At 37.1% G+C, this 27922-nt stretch overlaps 2 protein-coding genes across 6 annotated transcripts in view; one reads left to right on the forward strand and one right to left on the reverse strand.

The window, feature by feature from the left end:
* Positions 1 to 27922, reverse strand: part of CEP57L1 (centrosomal protein 57 like 1) — a 462537-nt gene that overhangs the window by 140077 nt on the left and 294538 nt on the right. The window lies entirely within an intron of this gene.
* The window catches only part of SESN1 (sestrin 1), a 98083-nt gene that overhangs the window by 67665 nt on the left and 2496 nt on the right, over positions 1 to 27922 (forward strand). For 3 of the 5 annotated variants that reach the window (XM_058566497.1, XM_058566498.1, XM_058566501.1), the window contains exons 2-8: positions 15425 to 15490; positions 16286 to 16486; positions 17134 to 17316; positions 19104 to 19346; positions 22801 to 22948; positions 24431 to 24543; positions 26944 to 27134. In XM_058566497.1, the coding sequence (XP_058422480.1) occupies positions 15425 to 15490; positions 16286 to 16486; positions 17134 to 17316; positions 19104 to 19346; positions 22801 to 22948; positions 24431 to 24543; positions 26944 to 27134 (1145 nt within the window). Of the gene's footprint in view, positions 1 to 9975; positions 10137 to 15424; positions 15491 to 16285; positions 16487 to 17133; positions 17317 to 19103; positions 19347 to 22800; positions 22949 to 24430; positions 24544 to 26943; positions 27135 to 27922 lie in introns of those variants that run through there. The other 2 variants (XM_058566499.1, XM_058566500.1) reach the window with 2 other exon arrangements.

Raw genomic sequence — 27922 nt, forward strand, 5'->3', positions numbered from 1 at the left:
GGTACCTTTAATGTGTACAGTATCTGGCATGATAAGGATGAAAACAAAATTATCACTATGTTATTAAAATCTGATATATTTTGTTAAGGTTTGGTGAAGAGATTTTATCTTTATGTTACTTTTAACCCAGGACAGTATATCCTGTTTTATAACTTGTTGTGCTCTTCTCTGACACTATATAATTTAAAAAAAAAGCATCGAAGGTTGGACCTCATCGGTATCTGGAGCAGTTGAGTCCTTACCTGTTTGTCTGCTTTGTGATTGGCTGAAAGCTGTTGCTAAGCTTGTTTTTTTGTTCTTAGGGAAAGTTAAAAGTTGAGTGTGACCTATTTGAACTGCATCCTGCTGCTTTTGACTCTGCTTTGCTCTTTCTTCTGATCTAAATACTTTTTTCTGATATCTTTTGAAGTTTAGGTGTTTTTTAAACTCACCAATTTGTAAATCAAATGTGCAATATTTTAAGGTTTTAATTGTATATTTAATTCACAAATTAAAGTACTGTGGTGTAACTTTAAAAATCTGGTTGAATAGTTGAAAGTTGAATTTTCTGATATAAAGCAGGTTCTAATTGTAGAGAGTGAACACATGATTGAAAAACCTGCCTATTACAAACACAAAAGATTATTTGGATATCAATAATATGCATATTGTTAACAAAAACTATTCCAAAGTACTTCACTGAAAAATTTATTAGGTCAACTTTTTTGATTTAGGATAAAAGCTATTATTGATCATACTGGCATCTGTGTCACTGAAGGATAAGATTGACTTTATTCATGTTTTCTAGAGAAGGGCTGGAAGGATTGATAATCCTTTCAGTATAGACCAGATGTAGGACAGGCTAAATGAAAATACTATTGGAAGGCCAGTTTGGTTTGTAATTCAGCAGACCTTCATGAACCGTTGTGATTCTAAGAGCCTTTTCCCTTTAAGGCTCTAGTTGGCATTGATGGGAATGAAACTTTGAACTAGATTCCCCCAGCACTCTGCCGGAACCAGCAGAAATCATTGGGGCATTCTCTGAACCTTAAAGCCTGACCCAAGCCCTGGGCAAATAATGTAGGGAGCTACAGATTAGCATGGATCCTCCAAACCTACCGTGAATTCTAGTTTGCAGATCAGGAGATGTGACGTATATATAAAACAGTGATATTCAAATGTGTTACTGATTTTTTTTTGTCAGCATAGTCTTTAATCAAACAATATTACCATGATTCTGATATATACAATATATGAAACTGGCATTTTATTAATAAGTGATTTCTTTAAGTTCAAATATTTAAAGTTAATGTATTTATCAAGTCAATTAGTGAGAATAATGAGGTTATTTTATGTTTTAAACAAATTTGAAATTAAGGGGTTATGGATGATAGTTGCACTATTATTTCTGTATTTCCTTGTATGCACTATTATTTCTGTATTTCCTTGTATGCATGGTTATCAGGGAATTCTGGATTCACACAGCAAAGTACTCATGTGCTGTAGCAGTCCACTCACTACTATAGATGCAGACTACTACTATAGATGCAGACAGGCATGAATTTTTTAAAAGGCTAGAGCACACCAACTATACCCTTCCTAATCACTGACGCATTCACAAGAATGTTCAAACATGTGCTCACAGAGATGGTGGAAGAAGCTTTGCTTAGTCCCGTAACTGAATTATTAGTAGCAACAAATTATTATTTTGGTGGTTTCCAAGGCATTTATACATTTGTAGGTTCCCCTGAAAAAGACAGCTCAAATTTAATATTTCATAATATCTCTAAAGTACTTGTAAGGAATAGATCCTAAGAATAAAACTTGAAAACCGTTGGTAATATACAAAGAAGCCTGGTGTAGGAGGAGGCCAGGTTCTAGTTAGCTTAAAGCATATAACTTGATAAAATCAGGAATTATATTAACAGAGTAGAACTTTAGAGCTGAAATAAAGCTTGAGAGATCATGAAGTTCATTTGCCCTTCATTTTAAATTGAGGAGACTAAAACTAGAGGGGTTTTTAAGAGATTTCCAGACTGAGTTTTTGTTTTGGTTAGACTTTTTTGCAGAATTGAGCAGTAACCTAGATGACTCCCCATTTAATGCTCCTTAACAGAGTCCCAGGCTATCTGCCAACTTATCTGTATGACTTATGTGAAAGGTTAAGTCTAAATAAAATAGATGTCTAATCTCAAACTAAGATATTTCTGCTTGTTCATAGAATTTGAGAAATTAAATGAATATAATTGGCATGCAGTAAATATTTATAGATAATGAATGACTGAATACTAAGTGGTTACATAATATTAAGATTTCTGTTCATTGGTAAAATAATAGCATTGGCATCCATACATAAACCTATGCCAAAATATATTTTTTAAATTAGAGTTATAACAAATTAAGGAAGAATATTACCTTCTCCAATTTGTAATATCTGAATAAAATCCTATTTTGGTATTTCTCAGTTATTTGCCAAAAATTAGGAAAATCAGATTTTCTGTTAATACAAATGAAATGAACTTGAATTCTGTTTAAACTTAAGCTCATGTAAAAAACAGTTTCTAAAGTAGCATTATCTCTTTTTTTATTTTTAGCTACACAGAAAGATAGTAGTGATAAGCAAAAACAAACATCTTTATTTGTTGAACTACAGTGCCCTGAATGTACCCACACCCTTTGGGCACAGGGAAAAATGGCCAATCGAGGTGCAGTGAGGATTCTCGAGGACAGAAGAACAGATGGGAAAGTTCAGTTAAATGTATTTTATTTCTAAGATGCATAATAACATGCAAGTAGTCTCTAGATGTGGTCTTGTACTTTGTGCCCAGGTTAAGGATCTACAACTTAAGACCGTCTCAGAAAACAAGAGATCTCAGAAGGAGGCAAAGAGAGAAGGTGATTTAAAGGATTAAAGGACCTACAACTAAAGATCATCACAAAGGAACTGAGTGGGGTTCCTTGAGCTGTGTAACAAAAGCACATATTGTAGAGCTCTCTGCACTACTTGGTAGTAATAATCATGGGGGGCATGGATAGGGGGTCAGGAGAGCTGTTATAAACAAAAAATAACATGATTGAAGGATTTTAGAATATTGTCATTAGGATTTTGTTTCTTTGAGTCAAAATTATCTTTAGTATGAATAAAGCATTCAAAATACTGGCATGATTAAGCTAAATGACTCATTAATATGCATTTAGCCTAAACATTTTAACCATGTGTAAATTCAGTTTTATAAAGGAAATAGATACTTGAGAGTTCAGTTCCATCAAGTCTTTGGGCTCAGGATAAGTTGAAGACATTAGGTTTGGTTTTACTCTATTTTGAAAAGATAATTTTTTATTTATTTGTTTTGCTGAGGAAGATTGGCCCTGGGCTAACATCCGTGCCCATCTTCCTCTACTTTATATGGGACGCCACTACAGCATGGCTTGATAAGCGGTGGGTTGGTCCATGCCCAGGATCCAAACCGGCGAACCCCGGGCCACCAAAGTGGAGCGTGCTTAACTGCTACACCACCGGGCCGGCCCCAGTGACTTAACCGCTACGCCACCAGGCCAGCCCCCATGAAAAGATAATTTTTTATATTATGCCAGATTAATATACTCCTTGGATTTAAAGTCATAAGTTACATATTAAAACCAGGTCTTGCCTTATGCCTACAAGCAGAAGCACTTTGAGAATTTTCATAGATATTTTTAGGTACAGATGAAATCCAGCCGCTCAAAAAACTATTGTAAAAATTACACAATACAGTATATATGCATAGTCTGAGAAATATTTCCTACTTGAATATGTCATATATTTAGTATCTTTGGTTACCGTTTTTTGAGTTTGTATCATTTCCTTTTTCTCCTTCTTTAAAAGCTTCAGTTTTAAAGCTACCTTCAGTAGCTCCTAAGAACGTATAGGATAAAGTCCTAACTCACTTACCTTTTTCCTGAAGCTCATCCTATTCCAAGTTAAACCCATTTCTTCATATTCAACCCAACATGATGCTGAAAAGTAATTAGCCTCTAAAAGTTTTAATGTTTCTGAATGAATTCTCCCATTTACTTGTCATATCTCAACAGATTCTTTCTTTCCTGTCATTTCTACTTAGATAGGTCTGTGGATATTTAAAGCCAAACTTGGTTACAAAATGTCCCATGAATCTTGTCAAACAGTGGTATGTATACAGGCAGTGTCTGACTTGTAGGTACCTGTCTGACTTAAGTGAGCCATATATACAATTACCCAAACCTATATAGCTGCAATCTTGTTAGTGCAGGAGAGCAGGCATAGAAAAATCAAAGAAGCTTGGAAGTATCTGTGGGTTCCCAAAGAGAAGGTGGGGAGAGACTATGAAAAATAGAAGTTGCTTAACAGAGCTGAACCCAAGGACAAACTGATTCACAAGCAGAGCCTGCCTGCCTATATAGTGACCCCAAAGTCTCCAAAAATGTTGTGTAGATGGCCCAAATCTTTTAAAAACTGAATATTGAACTTAAAATTCATTATTAAGCTTTCAATTGAGTTAAACGTCTATTAAAATGGAAACATCTCTGCGGAGTTCATTCATTCAATACATACTTATTGAGGATCTGCTGTGTGCTGGACACTAGATCGTTGGGAATACAGCAGTGAACAAAAAAGATATTCTGATTTCACGGAGCTTACATTCTATTGAGACAGACTAAACAAATAAATTAGTATGAGGTGTCAGTCCCTCGTACAATAAATAGTGTGAGTTAGTTTAAGAAGCCTGCTTTCTTCCCAACACCTACCAGTTATTCTCAGAGGAATAGGGGTAGTGTGAGGAGCATTTAGGGGGTTGGGTAGACTCAGGTGAGTTAGGTGGTGAAGGAGTTTGGGGTAGCATGAGGTCACCAAAGGCCTGGGAAGAGACAGTGAGAGGAGTGACAAGGATAGAGAAATAGAGGAGAGAATCTCTCAAAGATCACCTAGATCACTCATTCCATGATTTCTTTTTTTATCAGATCTGACCCTGAGTATAAGCAAAAGAGACAAATTTTTCTTTCTTACTGCCCTCTTCTTGCCCTCAGAATCAAGAACTTGGCTAATACATAGTTATCAACATTTTAAAAATATTCATTAAAAGAAGCAGTGCAGCTTCTACTGTTTTGAATTCAGACAGACCTGAGTTCTAATCCCAGGCTGCATTTTACTACTTTTATAACCTTGGACAAGTTACCCACACTTTATGAGTTTCTGTTTTACAAATTTGTAAAATAGAAATAATTATATCTACCTTATACATGTAAAGTGCTTAGTGTCTGATATGTAGAAGTTGATAAGTTGCTGGTCTTATTAATTTACCATTAGCCTGGAAAACCTGACCACAATTTAACACGTTTATTCTTTGGGGGAAAGTGATTTTCTAATTTAAAACCACTGACACTCTTTGGAATACTACTTATTTACAAATACATGTGATGGCCTATGTTTCTAAAACCCTATGTAGAGATTTAAAACTGCATTTCTAAGAGAAGAAACCCTAAAGGAGAGAAAGAGAGCAAAGATTTGTCAACATTCTTGCTCCTTTATAAGTACTATAATTCTAAAAATTAAATTGAAGTTAAAAAAGTAGAAGACAAGTAAGAGAACAATGTAAAATTAAAGTGCAGTGCTAAAAGGATCTCAATGTACCCAAAACATGATGTTGAAAGGAAAAAAGTGCTTAGCAGACAAGCTATATATATAAAAACAGGAAGGTATGAACTAGAAGAGAAAAATTTTGACAAAATTAGTAAGCAGAAGTAATCTTATAAACCAGCCTTCATTCTAAATAAAATGTTTTAAGTGACAATAGGGCATTTTTCAAGAATGCTTAAACCACATAAATCTAACAAATCCCACTCCCACTCTTAAATGAGTTCTTTGGTTTAATGGCTGAAACCATTGCTATGTGTGTTTTCTAACCAATTATTAAATATAACTCAAATTCTAATAAATAGATCTACAAATCTATAGTACTTTAATTCCTTTGGTTAATGAGGAAATGCAGTGTTTAATATGTGGCCCATAAAAATGTGATTATGCCTTTTGGCCTGATTAATATTCTTTCTGCTAAACTATATCTATTCTTTTTCATGAATTGATTATATTTTTTAAAGTCTAATGGTTTCAGGGAAGTGCTTGGTCAGGAGAGCAGATAATTTGAAATTTGCCTCTTAAATTTCAAAAACAAGAGTATGAAGCATGATTTCCTTTCTCAAGAAATTTATCATGTTGGAGACAAAATCCACTTTATTCCTACACTTTGCTTCATTCCCATTTTCTTCAGAGCGCCCTCTTGCCTTGACAGAATTGCCTCAATAGCCTTCCTAACTCATCTCTGTGCCTCCAGTTTTGCCCCTTCCAATATATTTTTCTAAACCTTAGCTGAAATGCAAATCTGATGTCATTCTACTGTTTAAAACTTTCAATAACTCCACAGTACTCTTAAGAATGAAATTTATATTCCTTGATGAAGTTGAACAAGGTCCCTCCATACTGTTTATCTTTTACCTAAACTCCATCCATTACTCTCCATGCCCTCTGCTTCAGACCCAATGAACTTCCTTTATTCAGCTTCCCTAATGGACCACTCTCACTCTCTCCCCTGCCTCTAGGCCTTTGTACATGCTGGTTCCTTGCTTAGAACTCTGTCTCTACTCTTCCAAACTCTCTCCCCAATTTTCTTGCCAAGGCCCCTCTGCTAATCTAAGCTCATATGTCTCTTCTTCCAGGAAGCCTGTCTTGAACCACCACTCCAAGTCTGGACTCTCTAATGCTTCATGGTTCTCTGCTCAGATCAAGTCATTTGACATGATTTTCTCAAGAACAAGCTGGTACACCTATGCTTTTACCAGCTTGTTCTTGAGAAAATTAAAGTTGAGACCATTACTGCTAATGACAGATGCAGAAACCTCACTTTGATACAGCTGAGTAAGTTTACGAAAACATTTTCAGGTGAAAGGAAATATTTCAGAATTACTCTTACTTCTTGGATTAGAAATCAGGAATCTTCCTAGAAGAAACAAAAGGTTGAAATGAAATGTTTAAATAACAGACTTTGTAAAATAGCTGCTGGCCTATAATGATAACCTGTGGTAAATATCAAAAGCATAGTCCTTTCCAATTACTGTTCTGTGCTCAGGATGTTCATCTTTTTAGTAGATGTTTATTGCGTACCTATCGCATGCCTAGCACTGGGGGTTCATTAGGAGAAGCACCTTAAGGACATCTGGCCTACTCAAGAAGTGAAATCTTTGGAAAATACAAACTTTTTATTGAATGATTTGGAACAAAACATTTCCGGAAGTGAAATCCTACACAATGATTTGCAGGTTAATACATTTGTTGAAATTCTTGGTTACTGTAGATTTATTTGGCGGCAACCTTTTTATGTTGGAGAATAGAGTGACTAATTAATAGCACTGCTCTATTGAAAAGAGCAGAAATTAGTACTCTCTGAAGAACTTAAGTCAGTCTTTATAGAGATCATAAAGGAATGTTGACATTTAATGGCTCGAAGTTCCTCAGTACACCACTGATTTAGAATATAAGTTAAAATTATCTTTCTTTTTATGTAAAGCAGCATCAAAATAAATAATCAAACTGAATTTTTTTTTTTAAAAAAAGAATCCTAATTGGAGCTTCCTATATAATATCAGTATATGCTTCTTCAGTTAATATTGATCATGCACTAAGTATCAAACACTACTATATGTATACGGTTTGCAGTTTTAATTTGCATTTAATTATTTTAAACCATTTTGGGGTTAGTTAAATGCATGCTTTTCCTTTACCTCTCATTAAAAAATAGAAAGGTAAGCATTCTCCATTTTGCAAATAACATAATTTTAATGTCACAAACAAGGTTATGCCCTACTAGACAGCTAACCCCACTATTTCATTCCTTCCTCACAGCCCAACTCTTCTAGAACCAGACTCATCATTTTTCACATACTTTCCTCATTATCTAACTAGCTTTATAGCTCACAACCCCATATATCAAGTCCATTTATGTTTCCAAGTTATTCATCTACAACCAGTTTATCTTGGAGGGTACATCACATTGCTGCAAATTGGATCACCTACCGGGTTTATTTTTGCTTGTTTGTTTGTGGCTGGGTGGGCATTTGATTATAGTTTGTTTTTGCGGCTGTGCTCAAAGGAAGGTGTTACTACACAAATTTGGGGTTCTTTTGCCTGATGCACATAAAAAACAACCAATTATTATGGCATCAGCTTTTGGAAAAAGAAATATAGCTTTATTTTGCAAGATTGATCTACAAGGAGACAGGGGGCATGTGCCCTCAGATCTGTCTCCCCAATCCAGGGCTTGGGGCACAATTTTATGGGATGAGGGGCAGGGTGGTCTGAAGTGTAGGATAGATGATTGGAGGTAAGGAGAAGTGAGGTAATTGAAGATCTGCGCAAGCTAGTCAAGCTTCATGCCTCTTCACTATGTCGCATGTTCACAAAATGGTGGCTTTACCGTGATCTGAGGGTAGAGTTTTTAGCTCCTTGATGTCAAAAAGGTTACTATTGAGCATTTGCACAGGCCCAGTTGATGGGTTGGTGGTCTCAACTGGCCTGAACTGGACAGGGGTCCCGGTTCCTGAAAGACAACTTTTAATTACTCTGTTGATAAGATGGGGTCAGTTGAACTGGTCCTGGAGGGCCCGTGGTTACAGAGTTTGGAAGCCTCTGTAGCCTTTTCTTCCATGTTAACATTAACCCCAAATTGCTTTTCTTGACCAGTAAAAAACATTTTTGGTACTTTAGCATTTTATAAAAGCAGGGTATGAGAACATGTAACATTTATCTTATTTATCTGGAGAAGATAAAAAGTAATCATTTTTAACCTGCTACTTTTAATATCTGAGGCTTGAAGAGCTAAAGGAATAACTTAGTTTTCTCTGAGACATTGTAACCTCACTCCTAAGGCTGAAACTTATTTTCATTTATGAGTCCTGGTTCTGTATCTGTCAGTATTTATTGATTTAAACTCCAGTTGTTTCCCGCTGTCAAAATGTTCCAACTTTTTTTTTTAACCTGAGCGTGTAAGCTTTTGAAAACACAAGGGCAAACATGCAAAAAGAGATCTAATTTAGGAGTTGATTTTTTAAAAGAAGTTAATGGAGCCATGCAAGGACATAGTGTTGACACAGGACTTGAGAGATTTGCTTTCCGGATCCAACAGTGTCAGTAATTTGTGCTCTTTTATAACCTATATTTTCTGAAGTTCCTCATCAGGTTTCAGAGAGAGAAATTCTTTCTTTCAAACCCAGGGCGCTTATGAGGGAACATTAGAAATTTAAAGCCTTCAAATATACTTGGGAAGAAAAAGACAATTCAGAGATCTGCTACCAAGGCTTATTGTCTGTGTAGAAGAGTGATATTTATAGTTTCTACATAGCTTACAAAAATAATTTCACACTGAATATAGCCCATGGTCCCGTACTTGTTCTTGCATTCTGCCGCCCATTCAGCGTTGTTTGGGCATTACTGAAAAGAAAGAAGGGGAGTTTCAATGGTTCATAAAATGTAAAGCGAACTTGATTCTTCCTGGTGGGGGCAGAGTCAGCCTAGGGCTTGGTTGCTGTTTGGCTCTAGGTAAATAGACCCGAGCGGGTGGAGGGAGGGCAGGCTCTTGGCTGCTGATGCTGGGGGCAGGGGCACACTGGCCTTTCACTGAAGCCCGAGGGCTCGCGCTGCACCTTCTAGCCACAGTGCGCGCTCGCCTCCCGACCGACCGAACTGAGTCCAGACCCGAGAATTAGCTCCTTGGGGGGAACTCAGCCCGTCGAGGTTGTTTTTCGTCCGGCAGCGTCAGACCGCCCGCCAACGCCCGCCCCTCCGCGCCAGGGGGACGGGGCTCCGCGGCGCCGCGGGTCCCGATTGGTGCGCGCGGCCGCCGGGCCGGCGGAGTGACGGCGGGGGCGGGGCCGCGCGGCCTGTGTGTTAGCGCCGCCCCCGCGGTCCTCGCTGACTGAGGCTCTGCTGCCCAGAGCCGGGTGGGCCGTCCAGTGCTGGTCTCCGCGACCGCAGACGACCCCGCGCCAACATGCGCCTGGCCACCGCCGCGAACGAGGTGTACAGGGCCTCGCTGGCCGTCTCGGAGCTGCTGGGCTGCAAGCAGTGCGGCGGGGGCCGCGGCCAGGACGAGGTACCCGGGCGAGGGGCCGGGCGGGCGGGGGCCCAGCCGAGCTGCCTGGGCTGCACGGAGGTCGGGTCGCTTCCCCGCCTCTGCACCCTCACGGCTTCGGAGGACTCTCCCCGGAGGGCGCCCCTGGAGCGCCCAGCCGGCGGGGGCGTGTTGGCCGGCCGCGCCCCTCAGGTCAAGGGGCGGCCTGTGGTGGGTGGGGAGACGTTGTCCAGCGTGAGTCGTCCCCGGGCAAAAAGGGCTGAGGCTGGAAGAGGCGGCGGGCTCGGTCATTTAAATGGGAGTCTCCAAACGTAAATAACGTCTTCTGGACAAGCCTCCGCAAGTCCGAACCGAGCAAAGCTCTGGTCCCACGCAGAACAGCCTGTGGAGTCTTCCCCTCAGCGTCTTGTCGAAACAGGTTACAGCACTCAGTGACCCTCACTCCCTTTGCCTCCGGCTTAAAAAAAGAAAGAAAAAGAAAAAAATACATTTGAATCAGTTAAAAGATGCTGCTGCCTAGAGTAAGTCCGTCCTGCCAGCTGTATGACGTTATGCACAGCGTTTACTTTTGTTTATTAAACCATCCCTTTTTGTGTCTGAATTAGCCTTTAGAAAGAGCTATTTGTAACATTTTATATTTTTCCGAAGTGGTTGCAAATAGGGCACCATTCGAAAGTTACTAATATAACTTTAAAACGTGAACCTTTGAAAGGCTTTGATTCAAAAGGTGACAAGGGAGAAAGAGAAATAGTAATTAAAATTTGAATTGAAATCAGAACACTCTAAGTATTGCCTTAGTTCAAGAAATCTAAATGCGAAGTAATTTCTCTGCAGCATTGCCCACTAAAATGACTCAGTTTTAGTATTTGTATTTTTTATAAATGGAGTCTACATTATGAGTATACTACGGATACTCATATAAACTTGAATGAAGACACTTTCTCATGAAGCTTGTAGAACACCAAATACTTCTAGATTTTAACGTTCATGAATACATAATATGCTTCTTGTTTACAGATAATACAACAACCTAAAAAAAAAAAAAACTTATAACTGTTGCTTTGGCATCTTTGCCAAAGAGAGAAAACAGTGTGAAAGTGTTAAATAGCATTTACAGTTTGTGTTTGCAGGCCGTAACAGATCTTTTCTCATTTTGAGTAGAAGTGAGCCTCAATCATTGTGCTTGAATAGATCTGTTATTTCTGGTGGTATTTGTGTGCAGAATCCTGGTTCTTGCCCAGATCTAGAATATGTAAATATAGCCATGTAAACTGGAAGGTAAAGAGATAACATTTTATCTTGCACATTGATTACAGTGCCTATGGGATTGTGTTCAGGAAGCTGTGTATAGTTGTGTTTTGTTTTTAACGCACCCAACATGTGGGAAGATAAATTAGGAAGTGGTGCTTTATAGGAAAACTGTTCACTTTACAAAAGAATTAATAACATAACTCTTTCAAATAGCAAGCTTCCACAGTGCTTGTCAGTTAAACACTTTCCAGGAATGGAACTCCTGACTAAAGTATAGCGCGCACATATGGCCTAAGTCAGCCTTACAAATCCAGTTCTTTGAAGTCAGTGAGTTTTTATTTTTCTAGAATATAGTTTGTAGAACACAGAAGTATTCATAGATGTTGGAAAAAGAGGTACCTGAACTTTCAATATTTCTAAATTCCCTCGAGTTAATGATAATTTTAAAAGAAACACTAGTACATTTTGTTAGAGTAGGAATATTTCTCTATAACAGTTCTAGATTTCTTCATTTCTATTTAAAATTTTTGAATGTCAAAAGGCTAGCACCCAGTTATAGGCAATAATTCTAAAGAAGAGAGAGCGTGGGATGGCAACTTCACTTTTTACACAATATGTCTTTGCCTTGTTGAAATGTGTTTCAAGAAGCACATACTGCTTTTGTAATTTTTTTTAAATAAAAATTAATATCAGTGTGATGATTATTGGTTTTAAAATATCTAGACAGTTTAAAAATGCATCAAGGGGCTGGCCCCGTGGGGTAGCGGTTAAGTGCGCGTGCTCCGCTGCTGGCGGCCCAGGTTTGGATCCCAGGCGCGCACCAGTGCACCGCTTGTCAGGCCATGCTGACGCGGCATCCCACGTAAAGTGGAGGAAGATTAGCATGGATGTTAGCTCAGGGCTGATCTTCCTCACAAAAAAATAAAAAATAAAAAAAATGCAGCAAGTGCAGTGAGAAAAATAAAATGATTCAAATGGTCTGATTATTTTTACTTTTCAAGTAGTTTTGCAAGTAGGTAGACACTATAAGCCAACAAATGCTTTCTTTTTGCATTTGTGGCAAATTGTTCATTCTTTCTGCTTATATAGATTCATAAATGTATCTTTAATAAATTTGAAAAGTCTGATTAGAGCAGTACTTTCAGTATACAAACACTGTGATAGAATACATATATAGTCTTTCTATGGTATTGTTAACATTCACTGAGAATTTTCATAGTGTGAAAATTAGTATTATACACTAATGAAGAAATAGATATTATGTCAGAGATTTGCAGCAATGTTGTGAAGGCAGAGGCTGTTGCTGTGCCTTTCAAAGATGCTGATTAGGAGGATTGTTGAGAGGAATGTTAGATTCTATGTTAGTTTTTCCAGCCACACCTTCACCAAGAGCCTGTGAGGTTTGTTCTGTGATTAGCATCTACATCTGCTTTTCAGCAAGGCCATTTGCTCTTGGCATTTCTAGAATCTGCATTACCCAAAATTTGTTCAAAGTCTGTAATTCAGTTTCTTACAGCTACAGATGAAGGCATAATTGAAGTAACCTTTAGGAAGTTATGAAATGCACTTAGTTTGGCTTATGATCACCCCATTGAAGACCTGTGGTGTCTTTTTTTGATCAACATCTGCTAGAAAATAGGGTAGAACTAATTTGTCATGTGACTAGGAAAAGAAGTGCTTCAAAAGTGAGTTTTCCAGAAAACTGAAACTTTTAACCTTTTAGAAACCAGGAATACAATTGTATAATAACAGTGGTATCTAAAAGGACCTTTAAGGTACAGAAACTCTCAAAGAGGCTCAGAAGAGTAATAATTAAAGACATCAGCTCTAGAACCAGACTTCCTGCTGTTTTCAAGGTAATTGTCACCTGTTTACTTTTCCCAGAAGTTAGAGCTCAATTTGTGTGCAATGAAAGGCTAGATGGAATCAGTGATCTGCCTCCTGCCAGTAGCTGAACTAGGATCAGTTGGGATGCGATCTTAGAGCTCATCAGAGCACCCCACATCAACCCTTTGTCTTCTCTTGGGCATGAGATTAAGCAGAAAAGATCATGTCATGTTCTTGTGTCTTTCTCATGTACCTAGTCTATTAACTAAGAAAGAGAGAGAACAAAGGACATCTTTGAGACTAGACTCCAAATATAGGAGAATGAGTTGATGTGAGTCTAGTAACTGCTAGTTACTATAGCAGTAACTATATTTCCCATTCTATCAGTCTTGATCAACCCTTCCTGTTTGGGAAAAACTTGACTTTTAAAAATCTATCAATCTTCCACGCCTCCCCCCATCTTTTCTTTCACTTCCTCTCTTTCCCCTCCTACCATTTCCCTTTCTGCCTTTTTTTTTGTGTGTGAGGTGATCAGCCCTGTGCCTACATCTGCCAATCTTCCTCTTTTTTTGCTGAGGAAGACTGGCCCTGGGCTAACATCCATGGCCATCTTCCTCCACTTTATATGGGACGCTGCCACAGCATGACTTGCCAAGCAGTGCATCAGTGCACACCCGGGATCCGAACCGGCAACCCCAGGCCACTGCAGCGGAGCGCGCACACTTAACTACTTGCGCCACCGGGCCGGCCGCTTCCCTTTCTGCTTTTACAGAATGGCACAAACATCTTACAACCTCTTCAGCTTAGTAAGAAATTGACCCTGGTAGTCCAAGTGTGAGTTTGGCAAAATTCTGTTTTACTTAGAAATAACCTTGTATAAAATAATGAAACTGGAGTCTTAAATGTCAGAGACTCCTTTCCTTTCTTCAGTTTTTCTATTCTGTCTCCAGCTTTCTTGCCAGACTGGTACCTCATCAAGGAATGAATGTGATCTTAACACTAAGAGGTTATTAGCCTAATAGGTCTATAATCTATTTCTAAGAATGTTTGGTTTTTCTTAACATCCTGTTTTAAAAGGCATAGTTTTTCACGCTAAATGTATTTCTAAATGGAACTGGGAAGGAAAGATTTGGCCATTGAAGGCAAGGAAGAGGGGAGACAGTGATACCAATATGGCCACTAAATTTGGCTGTTGGGATGGACTTACAAAGACTTGAGAATTATATAGGACCACTGGGATAGACCCTTGCCATACCTATAGAAAAATACACCATTTCTGAAATATTGATAGCCACTTTCTTAGAATTGTAAAACCATTGTTTTGTAATAGTTTGGTATGTAAACTATATATTTGGTATAGAAACAAAACCAAAAAAATATAATTCAACCTTTTTGTTTTGAGGCCCATTATCAATCTGGACTCATATATATATATATAATGGAAAGCCTTAACAGTAGATTGTCAGTTTTTGTTAGCCATACTACACTGTCACATAAGGTATAGGATTCTAGAGTCCAGGTACAGGATTCTAGATTCACTATGTCAAAAGGCAGAAAACCATTTATTTCTCAATTACTTGAGCTGCTCTAAAATATAATATAAGCAAGGCTGATGACATTCTATAGATAAAGAAATTTAAGGCAAACTCACAAAATGAATTTCTCTAAAATTGTTTTACTCAACCAAAGAGAAAACATGCCCTGCAGTACTTTCTCTTTTGTGGATTTAAATAACTACTTTTTATTTTTCATAATATTTCTATTCTTATTGTGAAGTGTTATTATTGATTTAATAACAATTACACTTCTTTCAGTTTAAGACATCGAGGTAGAGGTTACTGCTTTTTCCTTTACTGACAAGATACACAAGGATTGATATTTTGGTCGGTTGGGTTTTGGATACAAACCCATTGGTCTTATTTTGTATCACTGACAATCCGCAGGGTTGGCTGCTGTGTGCTGAACTTTCTGTTCTAGACTTTCTGCCAAGTACTTTACGTAAAACTCTGGTTTTAGTAAAACAGGTTTTATTGTTTTTAGTCAGAGTCATATTACAAGCTGTTGTCAGCTATGCCATGCAAACAGAAGAGTTGGTATGTATATATGGCCATGAAAACAAACCCCCAAACAAGCCTGTCTCTGTTCAACTGGTTGTTTTTTCCTTATTCCTGTAGCCTTGGCTTATGTTGTTTACTGCTGGAGGCCTGAGATGGTATAATTTTCTTTTCTAGGAACTTGGAATTAGAATTCCTCGAACACTAGGACACGGACCAAGCAGATTCATCCCAGAAAAGGAGGTGTGTTGTTTGTGAAAGTACACAGTGAACTGTATGCTTTTAAGGAAAGCTTGCATGACCCACATTTTGGCATCTGAACAACTATTGGTCAACAACATGTTTTACAAAGAGTTGATAAGAGTTAATCATCATGCTTGGGCAGTGAATCTGTGGGATTAGAAAGCTGTTGTAGTCATGTTGATTTCTAGTATTGCATGATGTTTTTCTAACACCCATGTTTAATCAAGGAAAGGCAAGACCTTTTTTTGACCAATGATACTCCTCTGCTTATATTTTGATGTTGTTTAGGTGTGCCCGTAAACTGAGTTACTTGGTCTCGACCATCTCCACATGCTGGTATCAATGCTAGATTGGATCTTTAATTCTAAATATGTAAAAGCTCCTATGCTTTGTTTTCACAAGGATTGTTTGCTGTTAGTTAATTTTGGGTCTCCTTAAATTGAGTAAGAGTAGGCGTTGTTATAAGGAAAGGCTTTAGTGTCTCTTTGCAAGCTCTGCAAGTTTGATAATCTAAATCTGCTTCTTTATCTGGATTCTGGCCAAGTTCTGCAAGCAGCCTATCTAGATGGCCTTTAAAGTTCGGCCTTTGTTGTTTATCCCTTACTACATAATATGTGACTGTTTATTCTTCTGTCTTGCTCCCAGTTGAGTTAAATTTGTAGAATTATAACCTCTCTGTCTTAAGCCAAATTTAATCTGCTTCTAGATGACACTTAGAATGCAGTGTGTGCATATTTTCTTTCTTTAACACTGATTTACAATTTATGTAACCATGGTTTTGCTCTCTTTTTACAGATTCTCCAAGTGGGGAGTGAAGACACACAGATGCATGCTTTATTTGCAGATTCTTTTGCTGCTTTGGGTCGTTTGGATAACATTACATTAGTGATGGTTTTTCACCCACAATATTTAGAAAGTTTCTTAAAAACTCAACACTATCTACTGCAGATGGATGGTCCTTTACCCCTACATTTTCGGCACTACATTGGAATAATGGTTTGTAAACATTCAGTGAAAAATTCTGTATGCCTGCTTTTTTGAATCTTTTTAAGAGATGGTTAATGCTTTAAACACAAGGATAAATACTTATATTCTGACTTCTAATTGGATTCCTTTTAGGTAGTATCCGTTTTTCCTCTTTCTAAAGTATGCTGTCATGTATAACAGAAAAAGAAACGTGTATTTACACACTGTTGAGAACCATTTTCCATTAAATAAGAGAATAAAGTAGAACACAATAAAGTAGAACACAATATCTATTTCACTATTATAAATAGTTCATGTTGACACAAGTGGTGCGACTCTTGTTGGATTTGTAAATAATATTCCATTATTTTATGGTCGGCACTTTGAGTTTCTTCTTAATCTGAGGTTCTCAAAGTTGGTATATAAATAAAATTTTTAAAGCCCCCCCAAAAAAAACAAATTTTGTTTGCTCCTGGAATATTTCTGAGGTACTTTCTGTGGTGTAGGATGAATTTTTTAAATGTTTATATGAAAACTTCATTTCTATGGTTTATGGAAAATTTGAAAATATACTAATCAAAAACTTAGTTGTTTTGCATATTGTAAAGAAAAAGAATTTGTAGTTGTTCAAGATTTTAATACTTGTAGTTAGAATAGTCTTTTTGTTTTCTCTTAAGGCTGCAGCAAGACATCAGTGCTCCTACTTAGTGAACCTCCATGTAAATGATTTCCTTCATGTTGGTGGGGACCCCAAGTGGCTTAATGGTTTAGAGAATGCTCCTCAAAAACTACAAAATTTAGGAGAACTTAACAAAGTGTTAGCCCATAGACCTTGGCTTATTACCAAAGAACACATTGAGGTAAGTAGTGAAGTAATATATCTAGGGCATCAGTTAAAAAAAAAATTTAATAGACTTTATTTTTTAGAGCAGTTTTCTGTTCACATAAAAATGGCACAGAAAGTACAGAGTTCCCATATTTTACTCTCCTCAACCCCCTACCATTCACCGCCACACAGTTTCTCTTAACATGTGGCATTAGTATGATACATTTGCTGTAACTGATGAATCAATATTGATATATTACTATTAACTAAAGTCTTAGGGCTCACTCTCTGTGTTGTACAGTTCTATGGGTTTTGACAAATGCATAGTGTCGTGTACCCACCATTACAGTATCATACAGAATAGTGCCACTGCTCTAAAAATCTCCTGTGCTCCCTCTATTTCATGTCTCTCCATTTCCCCCTGAACCCCTGCAACTACTTATCTTTTTTACTGTCTCTCTTGTTTTGCCTTTTCCAGAATATACCCTTTTCAGACTAGCTTCTTTTACTTATCAGTATACATTTAAGGTTCCTCCATGCCTTTTCATGGCTTAATAGCTCATTTATTTTTATTGCTGAATAATACTCCAGTGTATGGATGTGCCACAGTTTGTTTATCCATTCACCTATTGAAGTACATCTTGGTTACTTCCAGTTTTTGGCTATTATGAACAAAACTGCTACAAACATTCATATGCAGGTTTTTTGGTGGACATAAGTTCAACTCAGTTGGGTAAATAACTAGGATTGTGACTGCTGGATCATATGGTAAGCCTGTGTTTACTTTATAAGAAACTGTGAAACTGTCTTCCAAAGTGGCTGTACCAGTTTGCATTCCCACCGGCAATGGATGTGCATTCCTGTTGCTCCACGTCCTTGCCAGCATTTGGTGTTTTCCATGTTTTGGATTTTAGCCATTCTGACAGGTGTGAAGTGGCATCTTGTTGTGGATCTTTTTAAAACATTATCTTAAACTAGTTCCTTCTGATTCTATTTATTAGTTAAGATAATAGAATAAAAGTAGATTGACATTCTCTAAGAGTATCCACCATCCAGTAGAAATTCTCGAAAATACATATTTTTGGTTTTTCTATTTTATAGAACATTTTAGATATTGTTACATAATTGAACCATCTTATTATCAAGAAAATATAAGATTTGAATATGATTAATACATTGTCTACTATATTGTCTAGTAATGAAAAATTACACAAGATTATAAAATAGATAATGAAGCAGAAAGAACACAGATGTAAGACTTTGAAGAATTGTAGACTTTACCTTGGGCATAATTTTTAAAATAAATATAATTTGATGATTTGGATTCAGAGTCAAGTTGTTCAAACTGCTACCGTAAAAATTCTTTGAGGAGGCCTGATGATAAAGAAAAGCACAGGCATTTTTATACAGTAGCTTCCACTTTAAACATATATTTATTACATTTGGTTTGAGACTTTAAACTAACAACATAGTTAATGCATTCATAATCCAGCATCTAAAATATGGCAACTGCTTTTAAGCAAAATGCATTCTATTACATTTTTAAATCAGAATTTCAGAAAATCAAAATAATGTGTCATTATCAGATTGTTAAGCTGTATTTGTGAATTCATATTCATAAAAATTAAACTAGCAAATTCTGGGTTCTACATATCTCAAATTGTAATTTTACACTAGGTTTTATGTAATGACTAATCTTGTTTCGAATAGATTAAATACCAAGATGAACTATATACTTTCACCAACACCATACTCCAGTATAAAAATATGTTCACGCCATACTCCAATATAAAAGTATGTTCTCATTTTTTTTTCCCTAAGGGACTTTTAAAAGCTGAAGAGCACAGCTGGTCCCTTGCAGAACTGGTACATGCAGTGGTTCTACTCACACACTATCATTCTCTTGCCTCGTTCACATTTGGCTGTGGAATCAGTCCAGAAATTCATTGTGATGGTGGCCACACGTTCAGACCTCCCTCTGTTAGTAACTACTGCATCTGTGACATTACAAATGGCAATCACAGTGTGGATGAGATGCAGGTCAACTCAGCAGGAAATGTTTCAGTAAGTATCTATTATTTGTTACAGGATTGTCATAAGGCTAATGAGAATAATTGCTGTTATGTTATTTTTTCATTTGGCTTCTTAGAAAATCCACCCTGTTAAATCCATGGTGATATTAGGCCCCTATACCTGTTCATTCAGCAAGTATTTATTGACTGCCTCCAAATGCCCAGCACTAATCTAGTGCTAAGGGATATACAAAATTATAAGACCCTCTAGAAGGTTACACTTGGGTAATTTTAGGATCAGGAGCCACCAGCATGTGCCCCATGAGAGCCAGCTAATATTGAATGGCTACTGCAGTGAGGTGAGGGGAAAACAGTGCAACTTGGTGGTGGAGACTTCCTGATGCCAATCACATCCTTTTCTTCCCTTTTGCACAAAAGAAATAGGCTGACTTCTTAATGGTTTATGTTTTAGAAGATTTCATCAGCCTTGATCTGGAAATTTCTCAAGTTCTTTTTTATGTATAACTTTGCACAAATATATATAAACGTGAATGTAAATTTATTGAAATGCTTTCACCTCTATTCCTTCTCTTTTCTGGCTTTTATATTTTCTCAGTTTTGTTATTACTTTGAAACAGATCAGAATGAGTTGAATTATTTAAAAGCAAATTTTAATTCCTGTATATGATGGGTCAGAATTCCCTCTGCATTCTTTTGCTGTAGTGTCAGAGCAAGACTTTATGTTTCCAAAGAGAAATCACAGAAACTGCATCACAGTCTTCTGAATACTTTGCACAGATTTTCTCAGTTGTATTATTCCTTTGAAACAGATTTGGACAGGTTGAATTGCCTTTAACTTATGTATTTGACTGTGGGCAGGCTATCTAACCTCTCTGAGCCTCCATTCTTTCATGTCTAAATAAAGGTCAAATGCAAGATTATTGTGAGGTGTAAATGAAATACCTCTAAAGATGTGAAGGGCCTAGTACAGGGCTTGGCATTTATCAGGTGCTAAATAAGAGGTAGCATTTACATATGGTGAGATCAGCACATGAAGGGAAATCATTTTCCCAAGGTGGACCACTACAGTGTGCTGACAAGGCCCAAGACCATCAGTTTCACCCTCTGTTGAGCTATCTTGATTCATGTTATAGGCCTGCATATGACCACTTATTACTTCTTAAAGCTCAGAGGTTCTGAGATGGTCCAAGGGAGAGCATATCAGTTGCTAGGATGCTTGGAGTTGGATTGTTGTCCTTCCCCACCTTTGATTTAGTACAAGGCTAAATAAAAAGTACTTGATTGTTTCTAGTTATCCCTCTATTAAATGAGAGAATAGTGAAATAATAGAAATTTTTTATTTTTCTAGTAGATAAGTTTCCTATTCCCAGGTGTTGAGTTGGCTGCTTTTAGAAGGTTTACAGCCCACACTGATGGCACTTGACAGTGAGCTGATGTAGCTTATTCTTTAGGTACATATCAGATATCTGACTCAGTTCTTCAAATACAAATGGTAAAAAAACCCAAAAGAATTTCCTCATACAATATTAACATTTTAATATTAAAATGAAATGCATTCACTTTTTTTTTTTACACTACTAACAACTTTAACAGATTTTTCAAGGAGCAAAAGAAATACACTTTGTTTCCTTTCCCTCTTACTTCAGTGTGATCTATCAAGAATTATCTTTCCTAAGAATACTTAAAATTTGGGCTATTTATTTTAGAGGAAAATGGGTAAACAAAATACATAAATTAATATAATGAGGGAAAATTTGAGTTGACAGAGACTTTTTTTTTTTTAATCATTGTGTCATTCTCTTAAGCAACATAATCCTTTTCAGCCCTTTTTTTGGTTTGGTTATTAATCCTGTCTCAGGAATAATTATGGAAATATATATGCATGAGAAGAATCTTCAATACATCACAGAAACACTTTCCCTCACAAAATTATGAGAGAAACTGCTTAGTACCGGGTATTTTGGTATAACTGTTAGGATCATATAAAAATATAAAGTACAAGTAGTATAGACTATTTATTTGTTTCTTAATATAGAATTATCCTGACAATCATTCCACAACAAATATTTCTTGAATATCTACTATGTATGTGTAAGGCACTATGCTAGGCTCTGAATATATACTACTAAATTAAACAGGTCACCTGCCCTTATGAAGGTTTGGTCTGAAGGTGGCAGGCAGTAAGCCAGTATCATGCAGTAACAATTACAAACTGTGATTGGTGCTCTGAAGGAAAGAGCAGAGTGCTGTGTAACAATAATGAGAGTGGCTAGGTTGGGGGTGGGGGTCAGGAGAAGCATGTAATCTGACACCAGAAGGACCTATGGGTGAAAGCCAGGAAAAGTGGAAGAGTAGGGGGAAGAACATTCCTAGCAAAAGGAATTTGTAAAGGGGAAAACATTAGTTTTGTATTTAAACATTGAGATTTGAAATTTTAAGATTTCGTACTATATCTATTTTATATTCCATAGATTTGATCCAGCTTTCATAGTAAGAATGCAGCAGGGTATAGAAGTATAAATTGTTTGGCTAGTTCAAGACCACTTGGCCACTCCTCATGTGTCAGACCTGTCACTATAGATGTGTCACTGCTATAGTCATCCCAGCAAGTGACAGCTGCTAGCCCCATTTGCAGAGGTCAGGTGGACAGCTCCAGCCCTGTAAGGACATGTTTCATTCTTAATTGGTAAATTCGGTAACTAGAGCTGATTACTATAATTTAAAGATGATAGACATGTTGATAATATGCCCAGTGTACACAGCTGATGCAAAACCACTTATACTTTTTGTATCTTATTTTCTTTAACTGATTGAGCAAGTAGAAGTTAACTTTTAAATATCAGTTCTGTTTTAAATTGACAAGTAGTGTTAAACTTAAATTTTTAAAACTTAGCATTAACTGTAATGACATTACTAATTTTCTAAGGTATTAACATTAGAATGTGTTCTTAAAATCATTTTTCTTTTTTTCTTTTTTTATTGTTACCGGTATCTCTCCTCCTCCTTCAAAATCATTTTTCTTATATTTTAAAATCTGCATATATGTATATGTAACAGGCCAAAATAATTCAGTTTTTGATTCATTCATGTACATTAAAATTATAAGATCTATTTTTCCTATATTTTAAGATCCAAATTCTTTTTTTTTTTTTTTTTTTTGGTGAGGAAGACCAGCCCTGAGCTAACATCCGATGCCAGTCCTCTTTTTGCTGAGGAAGACTGGCCCTGGGCTAACATCCATGCCCATCTTCCTCCACTTTATGCGGGATACCGCCACAGCATGGCTTGACAAGCGGGTGTCAGTGCGCTCCCGGGATCCGAACGAGCGAACCCCGGGCCGCCGCAGGGGAGCGCGTGCACTTAACTGCTACGCCACGGGGCCAGCCCCAAGATCCAAATTTTTATAAGATGGACTTAATAAAAGAAAATTCAGAAATTTCATCCTGTGTCTGACATATGTAACTTTAGTTATATTTTCTCTTCAGGTAAGTGATTCCTTCTTTGAGGTTGAAGCCCTCATGGAAAAGATGAGGCAGTTACAGGAATGTCGAGATGAAGAAGAGGCAAGTCAGGAAGAGATGGCTTCACGATTTGAAATCGAAAAAAGAGAGAGCATGTTTGTCTTCTCTTCAGGTAAAAGCAACCATTACATAGTGGATAAAATTTCTGTTGCTTACAAAAAAGAGCCCAACATTTTTATTTAGAAAATTTAAATAAAAGTTTTAAAACATTAATTCAAATATGTCTTTCCTTTTAGAGAGGCTATTGCATAGTTATTCCTACTTATAAATAAAGTAGGCAACCTAGAAAAGTAAGTTATATTGAAAATAGCACTAGACTAAGGGAGGACATTTAATTTGGGTTCTAGTACTAAAATCACTGCTATTAAGCTTTATGAACATAAGTCACTTAATATGTGAGTGCTCCCTTTTTTTCTCTTCTTTAAAATGAGGAAAGTGAATTCATAAAGCCCTGAGATTGCTTCTAGCTTTAAAATTCTGATTATGAAAAGGAGCTATTTATTAGACAACTAACAACAACCTAAATCCTTTATGTTTAGCCTTTATCTATATGAGGCTACAGGATTTAATATATAAACCAGGTAACTTAAAGGAAAAAAGTTAATAAAGTGTCTCAAAATGTATTTTGAGGGCCGGCCCCGTGGCTTAGTGGTTAAGTGCTCGCGCTCCGCTGCTGGCGGCCCAGGTTCGGATCCCGGGCGCGCACCGATGCGCCGCTTCTCCGGCCATGCTGAGGCCGCGTCCCACATACAGCAACTAGAACGATGTGCAGCTGTGAATGACATACAACTATCTACTGGGGCTTTGGGGGAAATAAATAAATAAATAAAATTTTTTAAAAAATGTATTTTGACAATAAGAGTGTGGGAGAAAAAGTGTGTGTTAAAAGCACTAAGTTTCTTAATAGCAAAGAAAATATCCAATTTGTATAAATGGAGGTTGGATGTTAGCTCGTTTTTCCTTGAGGAAGTTTTGATTCTGTTTACTTGAAACGATAATCTCATCAACTCCTAAACATGAAGATAATCCAAAAAAGCTTACAGCGTGCAGGAAACATTGTAAAAATGATGATGCACAGAGAACCTTTTTCCTTCATTCACCACTCTTGAATTGTTTCTAGGACCTTTGAGCTGTTAGATCATATTATATATTATAGAAGATTAATATTCAACCAAAAAATAGTCCAAGTAAAGTTTAGAGCATAGCTGATTTGTTGTTACCATAAAGATTATCCAAAAGGTGTTCATTCTTTGAGTACATACTTTTAAGTAGGTACTCAATTAAGTAGAACCTAATATCTGTCAATTGGAGTGGGGACATAGGGAGTGGTCTATGAAAGAGAGGATAAAAAGCATAGAAATTTCAACCATAAGTATTTTTGTATAACAGAGAATCTACTTTAATTACAGTTCATTTACTGGTAAGTAAGCTATTTCTCTATAGTTTTAAGACTTTATTTTAGTTGATATTGGTTACTCAGTGTCAGAGAAAGGGTTATCCTACTTTTACTTGTTATAGGTAAAATGAATTTTAACTAGCATCCTGTTTTTGAAAAGCTTTCAGCAGCTTTTTAAAATTATTATTATTATTTCAGATGATGAAGAAGTTACACCAGCAAGAGATGTCTCTCGTCACTTTGAGGATACCAGTTATGGCTATAAGGATTTCTCTAGACATGGGATGCATGTTCCAACATTTCGAGTCCAGGTAAAATCACAACTTTGTTGTATGCACATGATTGATTAGAAATATCTCAGTCTGACTTAAAACAAGAAAGAACCACTTGGATTTGAGAACTATAAAATGTTGCAAAAAGAAGTAACTTTCCTATGTACAGGCAGTTCCCTTAGGTATATTTATTATAATGTTAAAATTCATAAATCAGTTCAGAATTCAGATCACATTTACTCATAAAACAAATTTACAGTAGTGGTTAGGTTCCCAGGTGATGCATAAAAACTCACTTAAGTTTCATAATATAACTAAACAATAAATAGTAGTTATATTTGAACCTAACATTTATAGCATTGGTTTTTCTCCCCCTCTCCTACTGAGCCCCAGTGATACAGTGAGGTGATTTCTGCCCTGATATGCACCAGGCCTGAGTGACAAGAGAAATATCCTCAGCATCTCAAGCATTGTATGTGTGTGGGTAGAGGGAAAGAGGATGAGAAAAATCAGAGGTGAAAGATGTGCTTAAGTTAGGACTTTTAGGGAGAGTAAATTTTTTCTTTTCTTTTTAATTTGGGTGAGTTCTTGCACATATCATAGGTAATAAATCATGACAATTACTGTAACCTTAATTTCCTTTAAAATATGAACTGAATGTCATTTGAAGCTATGAGAATTTTTGAAGGTTTCAAATTTAAACCTTGGGAGGATTCACATAAATAAATGTTATTCCACAATTACTTAACACCTATCTCTTAGAATAAAGTTAGTAATACAGGGAGTAGAATTATTGTTGGTAAACTTTGTTTCTTTAGCTTCCAAATCATTAACTTTGAAATACACAGTAAAATTTCCCCAGTACAATTCTGTATATATTGAGTCCATGGAAATTTAGGGACCTGGTGATCCTCTGGGATACCAGGCTCCTTTTCTGTTTTTGCTTGGCAGGAGGCACTGTGCTAAGTGCTTTGCAAGCATATCTCAGCAGCAGCAGTAGCTATATCCTCTAGTTCCAGAATGAAAGTTGAGAATCATCAATTAGTTAGCAAATATTTATCTATTCTGTGCTCTAGTTTTGTAAAACTGCTTCCAATCCATCAGTAGAAACAAACCATAGTTTAAATGTATTTCTTAATCTATTGTATAAATACTTAATTTAGATAGGTAAATAATTCAGATGAGTTGATATTCCCAACTTTCCCAATTATTGTGATGGGCCAGTGCTAAATAATAACTATTTTACCAGAATTATGAAACTATTTGAGAACTGAAAGATTTTGTTTCTTTGGTCAAGGAACTAAGATGTTTAAAGGGGCAAAAATTAGGCATAACGAAGAGTTATAGAATATTTCTACTTGACAGTGAAATTGTGTCATGAAATATAATAGCTTAGAATTGAAGAGATCATGTGGGCTGGAAATTTTATGGAAAGAGATTGGGATTTGAGAGATCTGAAAGGTCCAAAAGCATGGGCATTCTAAACAAAGGAGACTGAAGGCAATAATTGAGCTTACGTTGAGGGATAGAGTGAGGGAAGGGATCATAAAGAAACTGGCTGAACCACTGAGAGCTTCAAGCAAAGTATTCCTACTTCTGATTAGTGGGAAATTGGTTTAAAATTGGTCAGGTTTGTAGATTTTGACCAGAGTTATGGTATAATATCAAAGAGGTGTTTCAGGAAAATAAATATGGGAGCAACAGGGGTCGGCCCTGTGGCCTAGGGGTTAAGTTCGGCGCACCCTCCACTTTGGCAGCTCAGGTTTGGTTCCCAGGCACAGACCTGCACTAGTCGGCGGCGGCCATGCTGTGGTGGCATCCCACATACAAAGTGGAGGAAGATTGGCACAGATGTTGGCTCAAGGCAAATCCTCACCAAAAAAAAAAAAAAAATTATGGGCGCAACATAGAAGTGGGGGCTTATTAAGTTTTGTTTGATGTGGAAAGAAGAGAAGCAAGGAGATTTAATGTAGAAAAACTAACTAGGAGACTCGGTTAATAGAGCTGAGAGTTAGAAGGGGGGTAGAGGAAAAGGAGTGAGTGATGGACGTGTTGAATTAAAAATTTACAAAATTTGAGGACCATTTGAAATGCTGTAGTGATGGAAAAGGAGAGAGGACTCCAGAGTTGGGTCGCCTCTGGAGGCTGAGTGAGGAGACAGTGAGAGAGAGAAAGCTGAAAATGGGTAGCCTATGTGTAAGGGGAAGAGATTCAATTGGTTTTTAAACTTGCTGAGTTACAAAACATAACCTTTTGCATGTTGCAGTATAGAAATTGAAAACATCAGACTGGAGTGCAAGTGAAGCTGGGCGCTCAGGATGTACTAGAAAGGCAGTGGATTCCAACTGCCACTAATCTCACCACACTGCAGAGCGGTAGACATAGAGCTGTTCTTGGCCGCATTTGAGTTATTCACATTTGCTCTATTCTCTGATTTAGGACTATTGCTGGGAAGACCATGGTTATTCTTTGGTAAATCGCCTCTATCCAGACGTGGGACAGTTGATTGATGAAAAATTTCACATTGCTTACAATCTTACTTATAATACAATGGCAATGCACAAAGATGTAGATACCTCAATGCTCAGACGGGCCATTTGGAACTATATTCACTGCATGTTTGGAATAAGGTTAGTCTGTTTTCTTATGTTTATAAAGAGATATTTTCCTCTGGGCTAAATTATTCAGGTACTTGGAACACATACACAGATATACATATACTCAAAAACATCCCCTCCCCAGTACCTTATTTTTATGCTTTCAAGAGCCAATTTATTGCAGCTTGGTTTGTTTCCCCTCTCCTAGCTAGGCAGTAGGGCGAGTTAGGGACATTGACAAAAGTTAAATGACATATGCCTCCAGGAAAGGGGAGGGCAAGCAGGCTGGTCCTAGAGCATAGAGAGGCCAAGTTTGTTACCAAACATCTTCGATATCTTTTCTCTTTGTATCATCTTCTATCTCCTGACACACGCACATTTCTACCTTCTTGGAAGTTAATAGCATTATAGTGCCTCTCTGTTCTCAAGCTCCTTCTGAAGCTATTCCCTACTCCCATGATACTCATTATAACGCAAAATGTTCACGTCCTGATCGTTGGATATTCAGCCACATTATTATGTTATATAGGCAATGCAGCCATTATATTCCACAGTCTAATATATGCACACAAACTTCATGCTGCAATGCTTTCTGATATTTTAGCTATAAAGACAACCTTTCTCTTGCTATTCATTTTATCAGTGGCCAGAGTAGTGACTTTAGCCTCCTGAATGGTTAGGACCAGCTTTGCCAAAGCTTTTTCCCTTTTCCACTGAAAACTGAGTAGGAGACTTCAGTCCCTGTGTGTTCTAGAAACCATCACCCAGTGGGGCAGAGCAGACACTGGTGCCTTTGACCATCTTTGCTTAAAGCAGAACAG

The sequence above is a fragment of the Diceros bicornis genome, chromosome 23, assembly GCF_020826845.1.
Source record: "Diceros bicornis minor isolate mBicDic1 chromosome 23, mDicBic1.mat.cur, whole genome shotgun sequence".
NCBI classification, from domain to species: Eukaryota; Metazoa; Chordata; class Mammalia; order Perissodactyla; family Rhinocerotidae; genus Diceros; species Diceros bicornis.